Source organism: Sinohyriopsis cumingii, chromosome 7, assembly GCF_028554795.1.
Source record: "Sinohyriopsis cumingii isolate HCF-2022 chromosome 7, ASM2855479v2, whole genome shotgun sequence".
Classification (NCBI taxonomy): domain Eukaryota; kingdom Metazoa; phylum Mollusca; class Bivalvia; order Unionida; family Unionidae; genus Sinohyriopsis; species Sinohyriopsis cumingii.
Window position 1 is genome coordinate 47,713,206 of NC_142967.1, and position 22,462 is coordinate 47,735,667.

General features: G+C 36.2%; 1 protein-coding gene across 2 annotated transcripts in view; it reads right to left on the minus strand.

Moving 5' to 3' along the window:
- LOC149795157 (uncharacterized) overlaps positions 1–22,462 on the minus strand; it is a 106,569-nt gene that overhangs the window by 74,724 nt on the left and 9,383 nt on the right. For both annotated transcript variants that reach the window (XM_089964884.1, XM_089964885.1), the window contains exons 3-4: positions 7,419–7,608; positions 4,123–4,234 (exon numbers count right to left, since the gene is read on the minus strand). In XM_089964884.1, the coding sequence (XP_089821010.1) occupies positions 4,123–4,234; positions 7,419–7,608 (302 nt within the window). The remainder of the gene's footprint in view (positions 1–4,122; positions 4,235–7,418; positions 7,609–22,462) is intronic.

A 22,462-nucleotide genomic window follows, 5' to 3' on the forward strand; every position in this document is an offset into this window, starting at 1 on the left:
GGGTGAGGTCAGATAGGTATGTTGGACTAGAGTCCGACAGTGAAATGCAGCACAGAGAGCAAATTTTGTGTTTGATTCTGGATCAAATGGATAGCCAGTGTAGAGTACAGAGCAGCGGGGAGGTGTGCTCTGATCGTGGTACTCTAAGTATGATCTGAGCAGCTGTGTTTTGAACTTTTTGAAGTTTCTGGAGTAGATATTGAGATGAACCAGACAGAATTGAGTTACAATAGTCCAGTCTTGAAAGTACTAATGAACACAGAAAGTGTTTTAGTGGCATCAACTGAAAGATACTTGCGAACTGAACTGATGTGTCTCAGCTCAAGATATGCAGCCTTGCATATGTTAATGACATGTTGGTGCAATGTGAGAGTACTGCCCAGAGTAACACCTAGGTTTCGTACTGATTGTGTGAATTTAATGTTGGCACTGCTGATATTTATTGTTTGAGGTAAAGGATGTGAATGAGAAAGTCTTTGTGTTCTGATCAGTATGGCCTCAGTTTTATCATCATTCATCTGCAGCTTGTTACAAGTCATCCATGACTTCACAACAGAAATGCTACACCTTGGATAGTAGCATCAACTTCAGTTGGATGGCTAGATTTGTATATTTGGGTGTCATCAGCATACAATTGGTGAGACACTGGATGATGATCTATGACACTTGAGAGCGAATGAGTGTACAGAATGAAGAGAACAGGTCCAAGAACAGACCCCTGTGGAACACCACAACATAGATCAACTGGGCTGGAGTGTATTCCATTTGCAGATACAATTTGTGTCCTGTTGACCAAGTAGGACTTGAACCACAGTAAGGCTGTATCATGAATGCCAAATACATGCTGGAGACGGTGAAGTAATATATAATGGTCTATTGTGTCAAATGCTGCAGACAAATCAAGGAGGGTGAGGACTGTAATCTTTCCGCTATCCAATGCAGAGAGAATGTCATTAACCACTTTTAGAAGAGTAGTTTCAGTACTGTGGCAAGGGCGATATGCAGATTGTACATTGCTAAAAAGACTGTTTGAATTTAGATGAGATACAAGCTGGGATAGAACAACCTTTTCAAACATTTTTTATATGAATTGGAGATTAGAAACTGGGCAGTAGTTCTTTAAACCGTTATGGTCTAGTGTTGGTTTCTTCAGCAGAGGCTTTACAATGGCAGTTTTGAAAAATGATGGGAATTCCCCAGATGAGAGTGAGGTATTAATAACATCAGTTAGTGAAGGCAATACTGGATCTAAGCACTCAAGCAGCAGTGATGTTGGAATTGGATCAAGTTCACAAGACTTTGGTGCACTCTTCATCACGATTGTACGAACGAAATCCATACAGACAGGTTCAAATGCTGCTAATGGTTGCCGCTCAAATTCTGTATCCCAACTGTATGGTGATGACGAGTCAATTGAAATTGTGGTGTCAAGCTTATCTCTAATGATTTGTACTTTGTCACAGAAGAAATCTGCAAACATGTCCAGAAGGTCGACTGGAGAGAAGATAGTTGGAAGTGGTGTTGATTTGTTCCTTGACATTAGCTTGTTAGTAATCTCGAAGAGCTCTTTGCAGCTGGAACTTTCCATGATCTTAGAAGTGTAGTGGGCTGATTTCACTGCATGGACTATATCTGTGACATTCTTCTTAGCGACTTCATAGATTTGCTTATGAATAGTGAGTCTGGTGGAAAGCCAGAGCCTCTCAGCTTTACGGCGGTCTCTTTTAGCAGTGCGAAGCTGGTCCCTAACACTGCTATACCATGGAGAACACTTTTGAATTGAATGCATTTTCTTTCCATGCATGAGTATCGCACCACAAACTTATCCATAATAGCGGAGATCTATAATGTGGTTTATTTTGTTTCATTTTTATTCCCCTTTATATAGCTATGTATGTGATAACAATGACCGCGAGGAATCACTTTTTGTGTAAATGTGCGAGAAGTTATCATTTCAAAGTGTTCCATTGTTTCTATTTATTTTCAAAATCCCAGTGAAAACTGGTATAAAGAAATGAAAGTTGTCTTCCCCATGTCGGTTGACTTTGTATACATATGTATAGTTAAAAACAAATCCCCACACTGAAAGGAATCCAAAGTCTGCTTCTGGGGTTGGCTTGCTTTGTAATAAATTAACCTTTGTATCTGATAGCCTACCGGTAAGTTCAAACAATGAGTTTATGGCTGTTACAAGGTGTTTTTATTTAATACCTGGGCTTTCATTTATATGCCATCCGTAGCCATAACTCACAAACAGGTTTAGAGTTCTTCAGTGTAAATAGCATACACAGCATTAACTTTCTTTAATAATACTTTTTGTAACCCATGGAATCAAAAAGATTGTCATTTGTACTCATTGAATGTATTTCTAATAATGATTTTAGTTTGCGAGATATTGTCATATTGTTAACCTAGATATAATAAACTCTTGGTTATTTTGTACCTTACACCATGTCATGTATGAATGGCAGGTGCTGTCGAGCAATGGGATTGATAATTCTCACTCTCTCTCATTCATATGTGATTTGCAGGATCCAGTTTTCATTCTCATGACATTCAAACCTTTGAGGACAACCAAACATGATTCATTTCTTAATATTCATGTCAACAACCAACGTCTTGTGTAGTCTGACGAAAAGTGATAACACTATGGATGCATGCGCTACCTTATACGGAGTTTGTGGATATATTTTTCCTTTAATTAAATGCTAATGTCGACCCAAAAAGTGAATAAATCATAACAGTACAAGGTTAGTTTCTATCATTTTATTATCAAATAAGCATTTTATTTATCTATTATTGTAACATGTGGTTTGGCCGGTTGCGATGGGAGGGGGTAAACTGAACACAGTTTATTTCATTTTCTAAGTCTTGGGACACATGATGTAGGTTAAAAAAATGCACCCTAAGTTCTGGGACATGAAAAAAAAATTTTTTTTCGTGTCTCAACATATGCGGTAAATAGGGTATATACACTAGCCATAAGCTGCTGCTCCTACACTGATGACAGTCACTGAGGCTAGATTGGATGGCCATAAGCTCTCCTGCTCCTACACTGATGACAGTCACTGAGGCTAGACTGGCTGGCCATAAGCTCTTCTGCTCCTATACTGATGACAGTCACTGAGGCTAGATTGGCTGGCCATAAGCTCTACTGCTCCTACACTGATGACAGTCACTGAAGCTAGACTGGCTGGCCATAAGCTCTCCTGCTCCTACACTGATGACAGTCACTGAGGCTAGATTGGCTGGCCATAAGTTCTACTGTTCTATGCTGATGACAGTCATTGAGGCTAGATTGGCTGGCCATAAGTTCTACTGTTCTACGCTGATGACAGTCATTGAGGCTAGATTGGCTGGCCATAAGCCCTACTGTTCTAAGCTGATGACAGTCACTGAGGCTAGACTGGCTGGCCATAAGCTCTACTGTTCTACGCTGATGACAGTCATTGAGGCTAGACTGGCGGGCCATAAGCTCTACTGTTCTACACTGATGACAGTCATTGAGGCTAGATTGACTGGCTATCAACTCTTCTGCTGCTACAACAATGACATGGTCCTGGTGACAAGATATGCTGGTTATAAATTCTTTTGTTCCTACATGGATAATAGGGTCCATGAGAGATGATAAGTTGGCTATATGCTTTTTTGTTCAGATGTCGGTGCTTTGGATATCAAACACCAAGTTACAATATTTCAATAATTGTTTTGACCCTGAAAATCAATGACAAGTAGTTGACTAATCACATCCATGCCATATTGTTTCCCCAGTCATTCTTAATTGACTGGAAAATTATTTACAGTGTGCAAATGAAGGTCCAGAATAACCTGTGCATCTGAAACGACAGGTTTTGTTCTTATCTTAAAGTTCCAACAAACCCATACTTGGCAATTAGAAGATACCAAAATATTTTTTCACTTTAGAGGAAATGACATGCAAAAAACTCCACCAGTAGATTGAAACCGCAAAGGATATAAATCCCAGTGTTTTGTGGTACACTTATGATACATGACAGAAGTTTTTAAAAAGAATGAACCCCAGGCACAACACAGATAAATACTATATACTGTATAAATAATGAACAATGAATCTGAAAATGTGGTGCAAGAATATGGCTATACCTTGTCAATCCAACTGTACTCTTCAATGTCAGGTTCAACTTCAGAGAGATCCAGGGATCCTGAAGGGAGCCCCTGCTTTGGTGACCTATACTCTGTAACCTGAGGAGCAGAGCTGCAAATTGACCGGATGCATAATATTAGCATAATATTATTTTTCTGACTTAAGTGGATGCAAGTATGATACTAAAATCCTTTTAAAATACCACATAAATAGAAAGAAATGTTAAGCAACATTTTTCCACTGGGTTTTAAACACCTGAATTAGGAAAAGTAGTTCATACAATGTATAATTTATTTTCAATCAGACTGAAAATGGTCTCATTGTAAATGATCAAAACATTTACTCATATCTAAAGGAAGTCTTGACTAATTTGAATACCTGCATCTCCTGTGTGCAATCCTACCTTGTGATAAAAAAAGTTAAGTCTAAAGTGAAAAAAGAGGCACAACTCTTCTGAAACTAGTGTCAACATGCATATTTTCTAATTTTTTCTAATTATGACTATGATATAAAAACCAAATTCATATAAAATTACATTCACAAAATAATGTAACCCAAAACGGCAATGACAAAATCCAAGAATTAAGATTTGGCAACAACTGCATCTTTTTGTGATGAACCTAATAAGCATCAAGTTTTACAGCAATCCCTACAAAACTGCAAGACATGTTGCATTAAAAAATTAGGTGTTGCGCTGCCTTCAGCTGCTGGACATAAATGACAATAGCTCTAAAAAAATCTTAAGATCACAATGATCTGTGAATATAAAGATCCTATGATGGTGGTTGAAAATCACAATGTTTCAAGGCGACCCACCAAAATCTGACACTAGTTGTGTTTAGAAGATTTTGTCATGCATTACATTCAACTCCAAGTAAGAAAAAGAAGCAATGCGATTGGTTAATATGTGCATCTTCAAATTAAAAACATATTATGTACGTTTCACAGTGATCCATCAAGACTGGTTGTGTAACAAGACACCATCACTGACACAGTGATCCATCAAGACTGGTTGTCTAACAAGACACCATCACTGACACAGTGATCCATCAAGACTGGTTGTGTAACAAGACACCATCACTGACACAGTGATCCATCTATATGTGGTTGTGTAACAAGACACTGTCACTGACACAGTGATCCATCAAAACTGGTTGTGTAACAAGACACCATCAATGACACAGTGATCCATCAAAACTGGTTGTGCAACAAGACACCATCACTGACACAGTGATCCATCAGGACTGGTTGTGTAACAAGACACCATCAATGACACAGTGATCCATTAAGACTGGTTGTGTAACAAGACACTGTCACTGACACAGTGATCCATTAAGACTGGTTGTGTAACAAGACACCATCACTGACACAATGATCCATCAAGACTGGTTGTGTAACAAGACACCATCACTGACACAGTGATCCATCAAGACTGGTTGTGTAACAAGACACCATCACTGACACAGTGATCCATCAAGACTGGTTGTGTAACAAGACACTGTCACTGACACAGTGATCCATCAAGATTGGTTGTGTAACAAGACACTGTCACTGACTACATTCAGCTCAAAGTAAAAATGAACAATAACTAGCAAGAAGCTGGCTATATGTGTCTGTTATTGCACACCATGCTTACATAGCATAACAGTTTGCCATTTGATTAACCTGTCTTATGTAGCACTGAAAACACAAAACTACTATAAACTATCACCCAAAGATATGATACTAGACTACCCCATTAATATGCATAGAGCTTGCTCATTATCAAACTCATGCATGATGTCAGATATAAGTCCATATTCCAAGTCTGATCAAAACTGAACCAGAATCATCTCTTCTATAATAACAAGTTCAGTCAATCAGATGCAAGCTTGCTTTATTGGTAAGTATGACTCTAGCTCAACCAAGATCTTGATGACACACATTTCAACTTTAATCAAAACTGGTTTAGAAATATGGCCTCCATAGTGGTAACAAGGTTAGCCAATCAAATGCTGAGCCAGACCATTAACATCCCTGGATATCACTTATTACTAAACTGTCTAGATTTGTATGATACGAGCATATTTTCCAAGTTGATCAAAATCAGATCCAAAACAAGGCCTCCAAAATGGCAACAAGGTCAACCAATCAGAAACCGAGATAAGTAATATGTGTGGATCAAGCTTATTATTGCTGACATAGCCCATGGTCCCAATTTGGCTGAAATTGGATAAGAAATGTGGACTCCAGGGTGGCAACAAGTAATTACTTGCAGACAGGCTACATATCATGCATGAAAAGTCAGAACAGAAGCTCACTTGTTCTTATGTTCTGGCGACCTAAAACTTCGAGAAGCATTTTTATCTGATTGTCAAAATGCACATCTTCAGATGATGACCAAATTTCACACTCATCCATCAAAAACCACCTTCACAAAATTCTGTCATACACTACATTCTGCTGCAGACAAAAAGAACCATAACTTTAACTAAAAGTGTGCAAGGATAATAATCTGTCAACATCTTCAAATGATAACTATAATATGTTCAAAGTTTTATGGTGATTCAATGAAAACTGTCACTGTAGTTGCATTCAGAAATTTCTGTCATGCTACAGACCAGGCTCCAACTCCAAAAGGACCATAACTCAGAGAAGAAAAAAAACAAGAGCACAGTGACTTGTTCATATGAGCATCTTCAAGTGATGACTGTAATATTTATTGTTTCATGGGAATCAATCATAAACTGTAGAACCAGTTCTGCTAACATAAACAAAATTTCTGATTCTGTTTGTTTTGTTCTGTGTTGATGTTATAATCATAAAATTTGTTTTATTTACAGACATATGCAGTAAAAAAAAACCTGAGACACTGTAGAAATCATTCAAAACACTGTCTTCATTCTGTTTATCACACAATTTTAATCTATGTTCAGACGGAGGTGTAAATATGACAGACTGAACAAATGAACTAAAGCTTGTAACAACAAAAACAATTAAATCATGGTGACTCCTAGCTTGTTACAGCGAAAAACAATAAATCAACACAACTCCTAGCTTGTAACAATGTGACATTGCATGAAACACATGAGTCCTTGTCAACAACACATTTGCAGAACTTTTACAAATGCTTGCAGCAGTAATTACAAACCTATTTTTAAAATTTAAAGGTTACTCAGTTACTGTGATCCTTATATTTCATGAATTAAAACTCCACTATGACTATTACCTAAAGCATTAATTCATTATTGAAAATTTTGACATAAATTTTGTTTTTACAAGCGATAAATATATATGCAATTATAAAAAGATATACCTCCTGGGATTGAGTACATAATCTTCTGTTTTGGCACTTTGATTCAATATACTTTCCTCTCCTGAACCCTGCTGGAACCAATTTCCTTTAGGTGTCACCTGCGTGCCTAATTGGGACACCTGGCCTTCATAAGACTGGTTACTAGTATAGGGGATTCTGGGGGGAACTTGAACAGAAGACTTTGAATCATCTGAATGCAGAATAAATAATTTATTAATTAAATCAGATGCTTTCAAGAACTCTAAAGTTATTTTAAAAAATCATGTATAAAAACTATACAAGATAAAAAATATTAAGAAGCACCTCAGGCTTCAAGGTAAACTACCGGTACATAATTTGCATACAAATTAAGTATATCTTTACTTTCGTCCAGTCAATAATTCTGTTTTTTTAAAGAAGTCATGTAACTCTTTAAATAACCTGTCAAACTTTCCTGATTAAATTCAACAATCGTTTATAATCTTTTCAAAATATGACAATTCTCATGCTGAGAAAAGACTGAAACAATAAGGTAACGGTCTACACACTGAGCCCATGATCAAAGCATTAATGGAAAACTTTATCAGAAATCTTAATAGCTGATTTTGCAGCTGTTGCCAGTGGAAATATGACATCTTGATTTATACATACTGTACATGCTTGTAGGTCAGGTCAAACTGCAAACAATACTGACCCTGACCTACCAATGCACAATGCGCCAACAGATCAAGGTCTGTCTTGTTTGTTCTATTGATTACTTATACAAACTTCATAACTGTGAGAGTTTCTGATACACATGACTACATAAGCAGATTCTGCAAACTGAGTCTAAGAACCATTTGTTTGTGTGTGTATGTTTTTGGATTGTCAATGTAGCTTTAACAATTTGGGTCACATCGCTATGATGTCTGCAGTGTGGTAGTTTATAGTGATGTCTACCACTGGGGCATCATACCGCAGACATGTAGCATCATGTTCCACCAAGAGACATTATCCTGACACTAAAATGACCAGCCCTAACACTAACCTCCTAATGCTGAGTGCCAAGTTAGGCTGCTGCTAGTACTATTTTTATATAAGTCTTTGGTATGACTCAGCCAAGGATCAAACCCACAATCTTATACATCTGAGGCACTACTCTAACCACTAAGGCCACCGGTATTTAAAAAAACGAGGGATGGTGTAGCAAACCATTGCTTTAGAAGTGAAAAATATGCACCTGTCCATTCATATTGATGAGTGGTAAATTTCCAGAGATTTCCTGAAACAAGAGTCCCTCAAAGGCACTGACACTCTACTGGGGAAAAATAATTTCCAGGAACTCAAGATAAGATCATTTCTTCCTTTTATTTGTGAAGTGTTTAAATTAGCTCTCATATTCTTTAGCTATAACATTTTCAAATTAGCTACTGTGGTATACATTGAATGTCAGCTTGGCAATGTTTTCATTCAGGACAAAAGTAGCCATCATTAGAAGTCATTTGGTGAAAATCCCATGTCATAATAATCATCCATTCAGGTGGAGTAATGACAAGAAGATCTACATGACAGATTGTTTGGCAGCCACCATTTTCATCTATGACCACATAGGTATAATAACGTATTTTGATGAAAACCCCATGCTGATTATCCAATTGGAAATGAGTAGCAAGCAATTTTTTCAAGATATGATTTCCAATCAGTAGGAGTTGCAATACCATTATTTTCAAGATGGCTGCTGTGTATGTCATATTAGACATCAGATCAACGCCATTTTAAGACCAAGTGAACATCATTTTGATATGATGGTCCATTCTGGAGGAGTAGCAATAACACATTTTTAAGATGGCCATAATGAATGTGTGAGCAATACCATTTTCATCTAGGACCAACTTGACCATGCAATGAATCTGCATATTTTCGTGGCAATTTTCTAAGTAGTTTACAAGAAGTAGCAATAAAAACTTATAATAATAGACAGATGGACATTAGAAGATAAATGATAGACAATAGAAGCTAGCCAAGGTTACAATATGTTAACCCTATTTACACTTTGGTGGATTGATCAGATATTTCAGTTCTTTGTCCTAGCGACATCTATTGGATTTGATTAGTTGCCTTCCTTAGTATGTAATGGCAAGTTGTCAACTAACCAATAGAACGTAACAGGGGTGCATTTTATATTAGCCTAAAATGCTGGAGGTAATTTACTTCAGATGGATACTTTGTAAGTTTAACATAGAAAATATAACTATGTACCAGACAGAAGCCATTACAGGTGTATTTGAGGAAAAATATGTATTTGTACAAGCATGGACGTTCAGTTGAAAACTGCTTATTTATAAGTCCATTCCAGATGTGTGTTACCCTTGTCTTGATCATGTAGGAACAGTGTTAACATTTGAATGACTTGATACTGACTGGATGTGGTGGCTTGCTGCCACATCCAATAAAATTCACAGACCAAAGCACAATAATATCTGACTGATCCACCAGGTGTAGATAGGATTAACATAATATCAGAACCCTTGCTAGCTGAGATGTAACCAGTAGAGCTAAAAACAAGACCAAATTCAAGTACTAGGAATTAGTACATTCTCATGACATCTAATTAGTTTGACTAAAAATTATAAATGAACAGCTGAATTGTTTTTCCTTGTTTATAAATGAAATCTGATTTTTTGATTGGGAATCCATGCATTTTTAATCACAAAAGTAGGTGATTCAACCCCCACTCCCATTGCAATATAATGCAAATGCCAAGGTAAATATCTCATAATATTCTGAGTCTATTCTAGAATGGGGGGGGGTCTTGAAAAATGAGAATTTACTGAATACAGGAGTGTGTATGTGTGATTTGGATTTTTAACGTAGCTTTAACAGTTTTTCAATCATATCGCTACGATCTCTGCAGTGTGGCAATTTATAGTGATGTTAGCACTGGGGCATCATGCTGCAGACATATAGCATGATGTCCCATCTAGTCACATTATCTTGACACCAGGCCAACCAGTCCTAACACTAACCTCTTAATGCTGAGCACCAAGCGAGGCAGATGTTAGTATCATTTTTGTAAGTCTTTGGTATGACTCATCCGGGGATCGAACCCACGACCTCCTGCATCTGAGGCGGACGCTCTAACCACTCGGCCACTGGAGCGGTGATACACCTGAGGACATTTTTCAAGATGGCCATATTGAAACCATCTAGACATTATAAGAACTCTTCTGGTGAAAACCCTTGACAAAATGATTTGCCAGTTAAAAAGAATAGTAATATCAAGATTTCCAAAATGGCAACCATGATGTCTTTATTGTATGTCAGACCAACATTTTAAAGTTTGATTTATGAGTTTAATGCAATTTTTAAGCCAATGATATACTATATATGCAGCCAGTATATCCAGTGCAGGGCTTGAATTTAACACAAATTTCTTTGTAGCCAGAAGGACTAGTATATTGAAAAATTTACTAGTCCTGCCAAATCTTTACTAGTCCTGTTCACAAAACAATGTCACACACCTTTTATTTACGTTTACCGATTCAATTTTAAAGTTCGAACAACCTGCAACAAAACTGGATGTTTTCTGTGTGTTTGTTTTTGCGAATTGCGTACACCCGTTACACCACATAACATTCTTTTCCTTGTCATAATTCCGCTATTCCCTGTCTTTTGTCCATTTCTTCTGAAATTTTCCATTACGCTTTTCCCTATCATAAGAATTATTCCTCATCATTCTCATTCAACTTTTGCTTTTTTTTCGGTGGCTGAACACCTTCTATCAAATGCCACATTTTGCCTGTCTTATAAGGAGGGAATTGTGCCTTGTTTTGAAATACAAAATGTTATAGTATAGCTGATGCGAATTATTTAAAGCAAGAAAAGGAATGGCACAGTGTCCTTTATATAAGAAAGTCAGAGCAAGAAACTCGTTTCAAAACACGTGTCTTTGCCCCCTCCCACAATTAAATGGCCTCTCCCTAACAAAGACTTAACTTCAGCGGGTGTTCTGCATGATCAAACCAGTGGCTACTGTAAACACTGTTTTAAAATATTAGCATCAGAAGATAGTGTTAGTTTCAGCTTGGAAAAGGTGTGTTCCCATCAAATGCAGCCATCTGAAACTCAGCGCGTTGTATTTAACAGCTCCAATTACAGTATCATAAGTCGTAAGTTTGGTAATTGTTCCTAATTAATCAAACCTCAGTGTATTGTTGAAATTAATAATAAGGCGGAAAATTTTCAAATCTTAGATGCCCATGCTCAGAGATTTTAATTCCCAACAAATATACGGCATTCTGCTTGGATATCTCCATGTGTATTCAATTATTTGTTCATTCTTGTAAGGGAAAAATATAAAAACTATTCTTATCATCATAGAAAAAGTAGTTGTATGAAAAGGATGTGTCAATAATGTAATTATAATAAACTGATCAAATTCTTATAATTATTTTAATGGAAATGTAAAATATGTAGTTTCCTGTTTGTAACCGTTGGAGCATTTGGGTAGCGAGCAAAACAAAGAACCTTAAACAAAAAAACCTGCAAACTAATTTCTTTTAATAGTTTTTGCCGTGTTCTTTTGTGTGGTATACCGCTTTGTAGTTTGTTACCATGGTCGAGTGAATAAAGTGTGAAACGTCATTTTTTCATTCAATTCATTATCAGATTAATTAGGATCAGTTACCAAACTTCTGTTGTTAATGACGGGACCATAATTTGCGTTAAGTGAAATGCACAAAATCGGATGGATTCTTGTTATAGAAACGTACCTTTCCGAGGCAGAAATTGACTTCATCTTCTCATGCTAATATTTTATGACTGTGTTTACAATGGCCACTGCTTTGATTCTACAGAACATCTGCTAAGTCAAGTCTTTATTAGGGAATGGCATAAACAAACGCTGACTATTGATAACCGAAATTTACTAGCCCATCGGACTGTTAACATTATGAAAGTTACTAGTCCAACATTTAACTTCATCAACAACGCAGCAACGTCATTCACTGATGCACCATCAGCGACTGATTCCGCCCACGTTGTTATTTTTACTCGTCGTAAATCAGTTAAACCCAACCCGCATTTTGCGTTTGTAAAATGCTCCATTACTCATTCAGCTACACAGTTTATTTTCAAAGATAATTTCATCAAAGCAAGATTTCCAACATCAGGTTTATTTAGTTGATAAATTCCATAAACGACCGCGGTAACCAGGTACGCACGCACATAATACGGTTTATCCATGCCGGTTAACAAACCATTTCGGGAGCTACCGCTTACCACGACAGACTATTTTCCACCAATTACAGGATCGCGTTTATCACGAGTAATCCATATGTCATTGTCATTGTAAACGATGAATTTTATCCTAAATATAAATTTATCATTGCCGAGGGTGCTAAGTAATTTTTTAGCTCGTGTGTCATTCATGGTGTTATCGATGCTGTTAGTTTTCCACGTCGACCACACATGAGCTGCTCCGTCATCGTAAAACTCTTTCTTGGTGCGATTTACTTCAGTTAGATCATATTCAGCATCATCGAGGTCAAATAAACTCATGTTATATTTTAGACAAATATCTAAATAATAACGAATCAATGCAAATGGTTAATGGTTGGTTCATTGACTTGCTGTGAAAAATCATGCAGAGGTGAATTCTGCGGAAAACATTTAGCATGTATTCGTCGAGGTTGTTCTGGACCAACTAGATGTATAAAATGCAGCGTTGGAATAGGCAGAAAAACTCAGATATGTGCGCAATGCGGTGGAAAACGCTACTGAGAACTTAAAAGACATTATGACAAAAAATCCATCGATAGTGATATCGCCTTCAAGTGCGAAGAAGATTATCTAAATAGGTTTTCAAGCAAATTTTGATTTAGACAAATGATAATTACTATATGGATGAGATATTCACAAAGCATCCAATCATCAATAACTATGAAGCATCTTGCAATGGCACAGTTAGACACTGCAAACTAAAAAAACCAATTGGTATCATTATAAATACTGGCTATCTATTATTTAACATCGGAAGAAAACTATATTTATGTCATCGTTTTGTATATGAATGTTTCCACGGACTAATCAAAGATGGTCTTGTAATTGATCACATCGATGGAAACACACTCAATAATTCCATATCTAATCTTCAGGCGGTTACTCAAAGCAAAAACTGCAGATCAGGGAATACTGGTAGGTTTAAAAGTACTGGAAAAAAATCAGTTAAGTTAATAAATTTAGAGACCGGCAAAAAGATATACTTTCAGTCGATGTATTCGGCTGGTAGATATTTTGGCATTCATCCTGCCTCAGTACGATATGTTGCAGAAAAAATAACCAAATCAACGTTTTCGTATCGTTTGGGAACCTGGATTTCATTTCATTATGTTCATCTGGAATTAGATTAAAATCACTCTAAAAATCAAATTAATCTTAATTTAGATTAGCTTTTTTTACTTTTAGAAATACAATATCAATATATCATGAACGAAGAAAACATCAACGATATAACTGACGCCATTGAAGTGCTAAAAATCAAAGAAATAAAAATATCAGATGAACTAGACACAGAAAAGATCACTGCAGATTTTGAAACATTAATGCAAAATAAACAAGAAGGCAGATACTATTTGTCGGCCGAGTACAGATTTATAAAGAAAATTCAATCAGCGATGTATCAGTCGCTGGCTGGCATCGATGAAACACAAATAAAAGGATTTGCTGCGCTAGCTAACGCAGTTGAAAAGATTCGGTCAGAATTATTTGACGAATACGAGGCTAAAAAAATAATTAATACTCGTGTGTGAGTGCTAAGAAAAATGATCAACGATGAAAAACAATAAATAAACTTATTTACTGAATTATTTATTTTATTTATTTACTGAATTATTTTGTTTTTTAAGTAATTTTAGGTAAATTACTACTCAAAATCAACAAATCTATAATTTTGAGTAGTAATTACCCCATCTGAAATTATTTATTCACCGATTATTTATTCACCGATTATTTATTCACTGATTTCAGGTAAATTACTACTCAAAATCAACAAATTTAAAAATCTGACTAAATTACCCCATCTAAAATTATTTATTCACTGAATTATTTATTTCTTTACTGATTATTTATTCACTGAATTATTTATTTACTGATTTCAGGTAGATTACTACTCAAAATTAACAAAAAATCAGTAATTTGTAAAATTTGAGAAGTAATTACCCCATCTGAAATTATTTATTCAGTAATTTGTAAAATTTGAGTAGTAATTACCCCATCTGAAATTATTTATTCACTGATTCTTTATTCACCTGATTATGTATTCACCGATTATTTATTTACTAAATTATTTATTCACTGAAATTATTTTATTTACTCACCAATTATTTATTCACTGAAATTATTTTATTTATTCACCAATTATTTATTCACCGATTTCAGGTAAATTACTGCTCAAAATCAACATTTGAGTGGTAATTACTGGTCAAATTTATGAAATTGCCAAATAAATAATTTCAGATGGGGTAATTACCACTCAAATTTTTAAAAAATGTTGTTTTTTGTTACTTTTTGTTGATTTTTTTCTATTTTTTTAGTTATTTTTTCAGGTATAAATCTTATGATCGCACAAGTAAATTTATACTTAACGTCTCGCCGAGCAAATCAAGCAGGTTTCCGGATTGATCTGTCAGGCGGAAATTTATCCTTGATAATAAATGATTATGACATCGCAGATAAACCGGACTGATTGGTTCCTGCATGATTAAATAACCCGGTGGTATATCTTTCGGTGAAAACGAATAAAGAACAAATCCTTGCAGGGCTTGATTTGACAATGATGTATCAACGCTACAGCTGTTTTCGACGATGTCGCAACTAAGATTAACCGCGATCACGTTCGTTATATTCACTATTCCTGGTGAAACGTGCCTGCCACCGCCAGATTGATCATTATCGTGCATAAGAATAGCTGCTGGTGGTAATGATTTTCTCCACGTGGCTACTAACTCAGAAAATAACTCATCGATGGTGTCGCTGACAGATTTTTTTAATTCGTCTGCGTTATAACTGGGAAGTTTATAATTTGGCAACGTTGCTTCAGTTAACAAATATGAGTCTAAAAATTTTTGTTTATTGATTCTACCCCTCTCATTTATTGTCCGATCACTTGATTTTGTTCCTTGATCAATTAATTCATTAATTAGTAACATATGAATATTTTTCATGTCAGATGCAAGCTGATTTAATATTTCTCCGCCCTCAATGATTTCGCTACATGAACTTGATGTGTTAAAAAGACACTCACGAAAATAATTCTTTAATTGATTTAATTGTTTTTCATGTTCCTGATTAATTTTCTTAAAATATTCAATAACGTCACTTAGTTCAACAAATCTATCATCAGTTAAGAACATTTGTGTTCTTGTATTCATACCATAAAAATCCCACATCATATCATCTTTTTTTCTGATGACAAAAGTACTTCCTACAATATAATTTTTTGTGTCAACTAAAAATTGTCCATAATTTGGTTTAAATTCATGATGTGATTGCCTGTCCAAGACATAATCAGATTTTTAGGTTCCGGTGGCGCTGCTGGTTGTGGCGGTTGAATCTCAGGCCATCCTAAAACGGTTCTAAGTGAACACGCATAAATATCAACAACGTAATCTGAACTTACTTCGATGACTGAAGTTAGCGCTGGTTCATGCGCAGATATTTTTATTCCAGGATCTTCTCTGGTTATATTTTTTATTCTGCATGTTAATTCATCATTGATTTCTTTGATCTGGTAACTACCTGTTGGTATTCCAACGACGTTCCAATCCGGGCTGCCGTCGGCTTTATTTTTATTTGCAAAAACGAAAGAATTATTTGATAGTAATCCACCAAATAATCTGGATCTGATATTGGGCCAGCTGTAGTAGACTCGCAACTGTGCTAGCATGATCTCGTCAACGGAAATTGCAATTGGAAAATTAACGCTATATTCTGGGTTAGTCGAACTCACCGAGATCATGGTTTTCATGGGATTGTTTGTCACGATCTGCTGAAGTAATTCCGCCATTATTCATATCCATAGCTTTAATCGTTTGATTGTAAATTTTCGTCATCGACGAGAACTCTGCGTCGGATATAATTCCATCGTTGAGGCTCTCTGACAGCAATGAAGATAATTTTGAATACGCGGTCGTTGCTGTGTGTAATTTAATAACGTATTCAGATAATTTCGCCTAGTACACAAACACACTTTTTTTGCAATAATATTAAGGACGCCTGCGACCGTTGTTGCCGTGGAAATAAAATAGTCACAGTTACCGGTGCCATCATTGTTACTGCGGATAATATTATTCCAGCACCAGCAACAGCCGACGATACCGAACAAACAATCACGTCAATGATAGCTAATCATCGTTGATATCTTTGCCGAATACATATCTATGATGTTTTTCAGCGATAATTGCCACGCACGCGCCCGATTGTACCTGTACTTGGATGCACTCATTATACTTTACTAAGTAAATAATTGCTTACTAAGTAAATAATTGTTTACTAAGTAAATAATTGGAGTGATTCAGATACAAATTCCATGCACCACCAATACGATGTCGGATCAGTTGGTATTTTCTCTTTGGGAGGTTCTAACGTGAATACTTCTTTGACGTTTTTATTTAATAAAACAGTCAGGAAACCAAGAAATCTATCACTGGGATGTCTCCAATTATATTCTTTGGCGATTATTCTGAATCTCACATTGGAAAAAACATATAACCGATACATGCCAGTGACTGCCGCGTGGTAAATACTATGTTGTTAACCTGCGATGAGGGTATTCCTGGTGGGATCTTAACGAAGATAGCCTTTTCAATGATTCCTGGAATTAGTAATTCAGTTCCCTTAAATGTATTAACGCTGACTTCGATGTCGGCGATTTTTTTGTTAATCTCATTTATTTATTTATTTTGTTGTTTCTGCAGCATTCTCATCGATTTTTTTGATAGTTTCATCAGTTCTTATAGTGGTTTCCGCGGCTACTTCGTTTATTTTTTTTATAGCGTCATTGATTTTTCTAATAGCTTCAGCGGCTATTTCATTAACTTTCCTGGTATTTTCATTGGTTTGTCTGGTAGATTCTTGAAGGGCAGTAAAATCACCCACATGAGCGTTATACTCGGTCCGTCGAATTATATCATTTAATTTGATATTGCTTGTTTTTAATTTTCTGTGTTGATCCTGAAAAATAACAACCTTGTCAGGATCTATTCCTGATATCGCTAAAAGATTATTAACGTCGTCCTTTGTTGCGTATTTCGATAAATCCATGTCGGGCCTTTTTTTTATATTCGCGATAACAGAGTTCTTCCGTATATGTCAACCATTATAATAATGATGTGTACTCGTGAATGACTTTGTGGTGTGGTTTCGTTGACGCTGATATCGCGGCAAGAACATAATTGCTTCACGGCCACATATAGGAGGATCGGTTAGCGTCTGCGTCGGTAACGTAGAATACCACGTCGGTGTATTTAATTGTTTTACATAATTAAGAAATTCTCGTGGCAGTGCTAAACCAGTACGAGTCAAAGTAAATAATTTTGCGTGGATTAATCGCGTAAGCAACCCAATGTGTGCCAGCGCCAAAGCTGTCATCGAGATTTATAATACCGGTTTCATTGCTGTTTGGATGCTCCGGTAGCTGATCTCACATGAATACACCTCGGAAGAATTTTACTTTTAATTTTTTTAGCAGCGTCAATTAAATCAAAATTTGACATTGGCGTTATTTGATTTTGGGATACCACTGTGGAGGTGTTCCTGGCAGTCGAAGGCCTTTTCCGTACCATGGAAGTGTTCCTGGCAGTCAGAGGCCGCATCCGTTTTTTTTTGCCGTATTTTCTTCCTAACATTTTTTTTTCTGCCATTCCCAATGCGGTTCCAACAGCACCTAATGCGGCTGCTTTTGCAACAGCGGGCACAGCTGCTGCTATTAGCGCTGGCAACACAGCTAGCAGCGGAAAGAAACCACCTAGCTTAACCATGTCCTTGATGGCGCTCGGAGAAAGATCAATTTGAACACCAACATTAGCCGGTTTGGCTTTGTTGAAATGTTTTTGTTGTGTTTTAGTTAGCGATAATTTATTTGGACCACTAAGAATTTGGTTGTTTTTTAATGTTAATTTTACCCCACAGGTTTTTGTTGTATTTGATTGAAGTTTTTTCATCTGACCCGGAGTTAGGGTCACACTAACGTGTTCGTATGGCATTGTTTATAATAACGCGATTGATTTAAATTTAGATTACATTTTTTTCCACAAGGGAGTCAATGATTCTCATTCGGCCACCAATACCTTCCAGAATCATAGTTCTATCGCTGAGTATAACAGCAACTGCTTTGAATAAAATAGGACCCGGATTATTTAGTCTACATTTGAAATGTATATCAATTACAGATTGTTTTAATAAATCAATATGTTCTAGTGAAAAATAATAGTTTGGGTACAAATTTGTAAAATCTAACTGTGATATTTGTAAACCAGTATCAATATTTTGATCTCGCCCCATAAAACTTAACAGGCGATGATATCCACGCACCACAGAATTACCATCAAAATCCAGCAAGATTTCCTCAGATGGTTCTTGATGTCCATTTATTCGTAATGATATTTCTCTGGCACTATAATTATCAAATATCTTATGACTAGCTGTTTGATTATATCGATTAGCTGCCTGAACAGCGATAAAGATATGTCTTGGTGCAGAAACACCTTGCTGTGATGCTATGTGCCAGGTAAAATTACCACTGATGTTGCTAGTGGCACTATCGGTGGTTGTTGTCAACCAAGACATTACTCATTTACCACCTTGATCTATAAAAGAAATTAATTTTTGTTCTTCAGTGAGTGATGGTGTTATTGATGGCATCCACAGTGTAAGTTTAGATAATATTACTTTACCATTATTAGCAGCATCAACAGCAACACCCTCTCTCCAGATGGCATCATTGCTGTTTTCTTTTTGATAGAAAACATTCGTGTGTTTGGCTCCAAAAATTACTTTTCTAAAATCTCGACAGAATCCAAATATATGCGATAACGAATTGCACATGAAAATCTTCTATGAGTACCTCTTAACATACTTTTACGTGTAGCAAATCGCAGATTGTAATTAGGATTAGCGCTTTGTAGCACAGAAAACGCAGCACCTGGCCGAGCTATCATTCCAGGTGCCTGAGCATCCGCAGAACCCACAGTTAATTATACTTTAAGAAATTGTTCGTTATCAGGGTGATTAGTATTATCTTTGGTAAGCATCATACTAGGACCAGTCGATCTAGTAAAATCATCTGAGTATCTTGCTAAGCCTATAATTGTTGTAGCAATATCGACATTATCGTTAATTCAATTTCTTTTCCATCAACCATGTACGAGGCACTCTTAAATAATGCCATAATGCCACTGTTGACAAATCCAACCTTAAAATTGGCAGAAAATATCTACTCGTGTCGTGTACTTGTAATTCAATTTGATTAAAGCTATCTGGTGTTTTCGCGTCGTATGAATAATACTGATAATCGCGCACTGATTCGTCTTTGCTTACGGGTTCATCCATGTCGAAAGCAGCATTAGATATTCGCGAGAACATTTTTATTGTAAATGTTATCTTCTAAAATGAAGACCACTTCCTGAAATCATACTCGTATTTATTATTTAGTTTCCTTGATTTATCAATGATGCTAGTTTTTTATTTGCTGCGTCATTTATTACCTTGCTGACGTCGCTGGGCATCACTGCAGTGCTTGGTAATTTCGCGACAGGTTGTTTTCGGCGTACTAAATTTAATATTCTGTCTTTGATGATGCTAAATGCTTTACTGGCAGCGCTACCAATGGCAGCGGCAGCTTTATCACGAACAAAATCCATTACTTTCATTGATAATTGTTTAACAATAGGCCCCGCCTTGGGAGCTATTCTTGTGATGAAACCTTTAACGGTATCACATAATCCGGTACCGTAGGTGAATTTGTACATGGGCAACTGCGTATTTACCACCCTGACAGGCATAGGTCTGCGATAGTTTTTGTGTACAATCATCTTATTTAATTGTTTATCTTTAACAACTAGTCACTGTAATCGTCGATGATTTCATCAATGAGATTTCTGTACACGCTGATATCAATAATATTACTCTGAAATAATCTTCGACAGATATCAGTTGCCTCGTTGATTATTTCTGATGAATTATTTCCGGCTCGTTTTCCTCCAATGAGAACTTCTAACCGTGATACATCATTGACAATGTTGTCGGGGCAGATAGAATTATAACCGTTGCCGGTAGCACCAGGAGATTTTTCTTCTGGAGATGGTTGAGATTCTTCTTTTAGAGGTGGTTGAGAAGGTTGTCTTGGAGGAAATAATGGAAAAGGTAGTGTGGAAGGTCGCTGTGGATAAGGTCATGGAGTATATAATAATGAAGAAAACTGTGAAGGAGTTCGTGGAGAAGATAACGGAGAAGACTGTGAAGTAATTTTTTCATATTGTTCCTGTAATGAATGAACATAGTCATCCATTGCGGTTTTAAATAACTCATATTCATATCCCTTAACCTGACTTTTACCATGATGAATACGAAATATCCACTTGTTCCAATCATTAGGATAGACAAAATTACCAGTATATGCTTGTTTTAAGTACTTATATCGTTCACGATAACTATTATAAGCAAATTCAACTAAATTATTTACACCCTCAATTGATTTTATATGCTTAACAGTGATGGGTTTAAATTTATCAATTATATCAACCCTAGTTGTAAACCGTCTTGGTTCTATATCATCGTCATCTTTTATATCACCCTCGAATATTTTCTCAAACTGATCTTGATCCTGAGGTTCAAATTCAGGTTGAACTTGAGGTTCAAGATCAGTCTGAGCCTGAGCTGCAGCATTTCAGTTGGAAGATCTCGTAAAATTTGCTTTATTTTTTTAGCCCGTAATGCAGTTTTTTTTAGCACAGGAAGAATACCTTCTTTTTTTTCTTTGGGATCCTAGGATTTTTTCAGTGGTTTCTGCGGCTTTTTCAGTGGCTTTAGTTATTGGTTTGAATAATAACTCAGTTGACTCAGTGAAACCTTGCTTTGCATCTTCAACTGCTCCTATTTTTCATTTGACTGATTCTCTTACTGGAAGATATTTATTTATGGCTTCTAATCGTTCTCATGCTGATCTAGTAGTATATGCTTCTCCAACATCCATGATTATTGATATATTATTGATTTTAATTTATAATGATAAAAAAAATTTTATTATGAAACTACAAAATATTTGGATAAAAAAAGATCCAACTACAGCAGCAGCAGGGGGGGCCCCGTCCTAGGGTTGTTTCAGTTTTTCTGTCATTTTTTAATCATCGTGGAAGCATTTAATTTGCCAAAGCAGCCTCTCTTCGAAAAATATTTTCGCAGCAGCTTTATTTCGGAAAATGCCCTTTGGTCTGTTCGCCCCCCCCTCCCCCCGCTGCTCACATTTACTTGAGTGCAAGTGACAATCTTTTCACATGCTCGGGTTACAATAGTATCCTTACTATTTACCCACAGACATCAATGATCCTTTATTAACTGTAACCATAGATGCCAAGCACACAGAAGCCCTGGTGGTGAATAAACATGACTGGCAGTGAGCAGTTAGCTCCTTCTTTGAACCTACGGACAGGACATCAAAGACAAAAGGCTATTGTTATTACAAAGCAAGCCATTCTCAGAAGCTGACTTTGGTTACATTCTTTTTTTGTAAAGGATATCAATACAAAGGTTATTTTATAGCAAAGCAAGCCCAAATCGGAAGCTGACTATGGATTCTGTAAAGTGAGCTGATTTTTTTTGTTGAATATACTAAGACAGCTGAGATATGGAAGCAAACTTGGGTTCCTTTTCACCTGTATTCATGGGAAATTTGAAAATAAATTGAAACAATGGAACAAATTTTAAAGCGACACAATACAGTGCTTTGTGTTCAGATGTCAATGACCCAGCATCACCCAGAATATTTGGAGAAAATAAAATCATGTGATGAATTCGTGAAGGCCAGAAGAGAA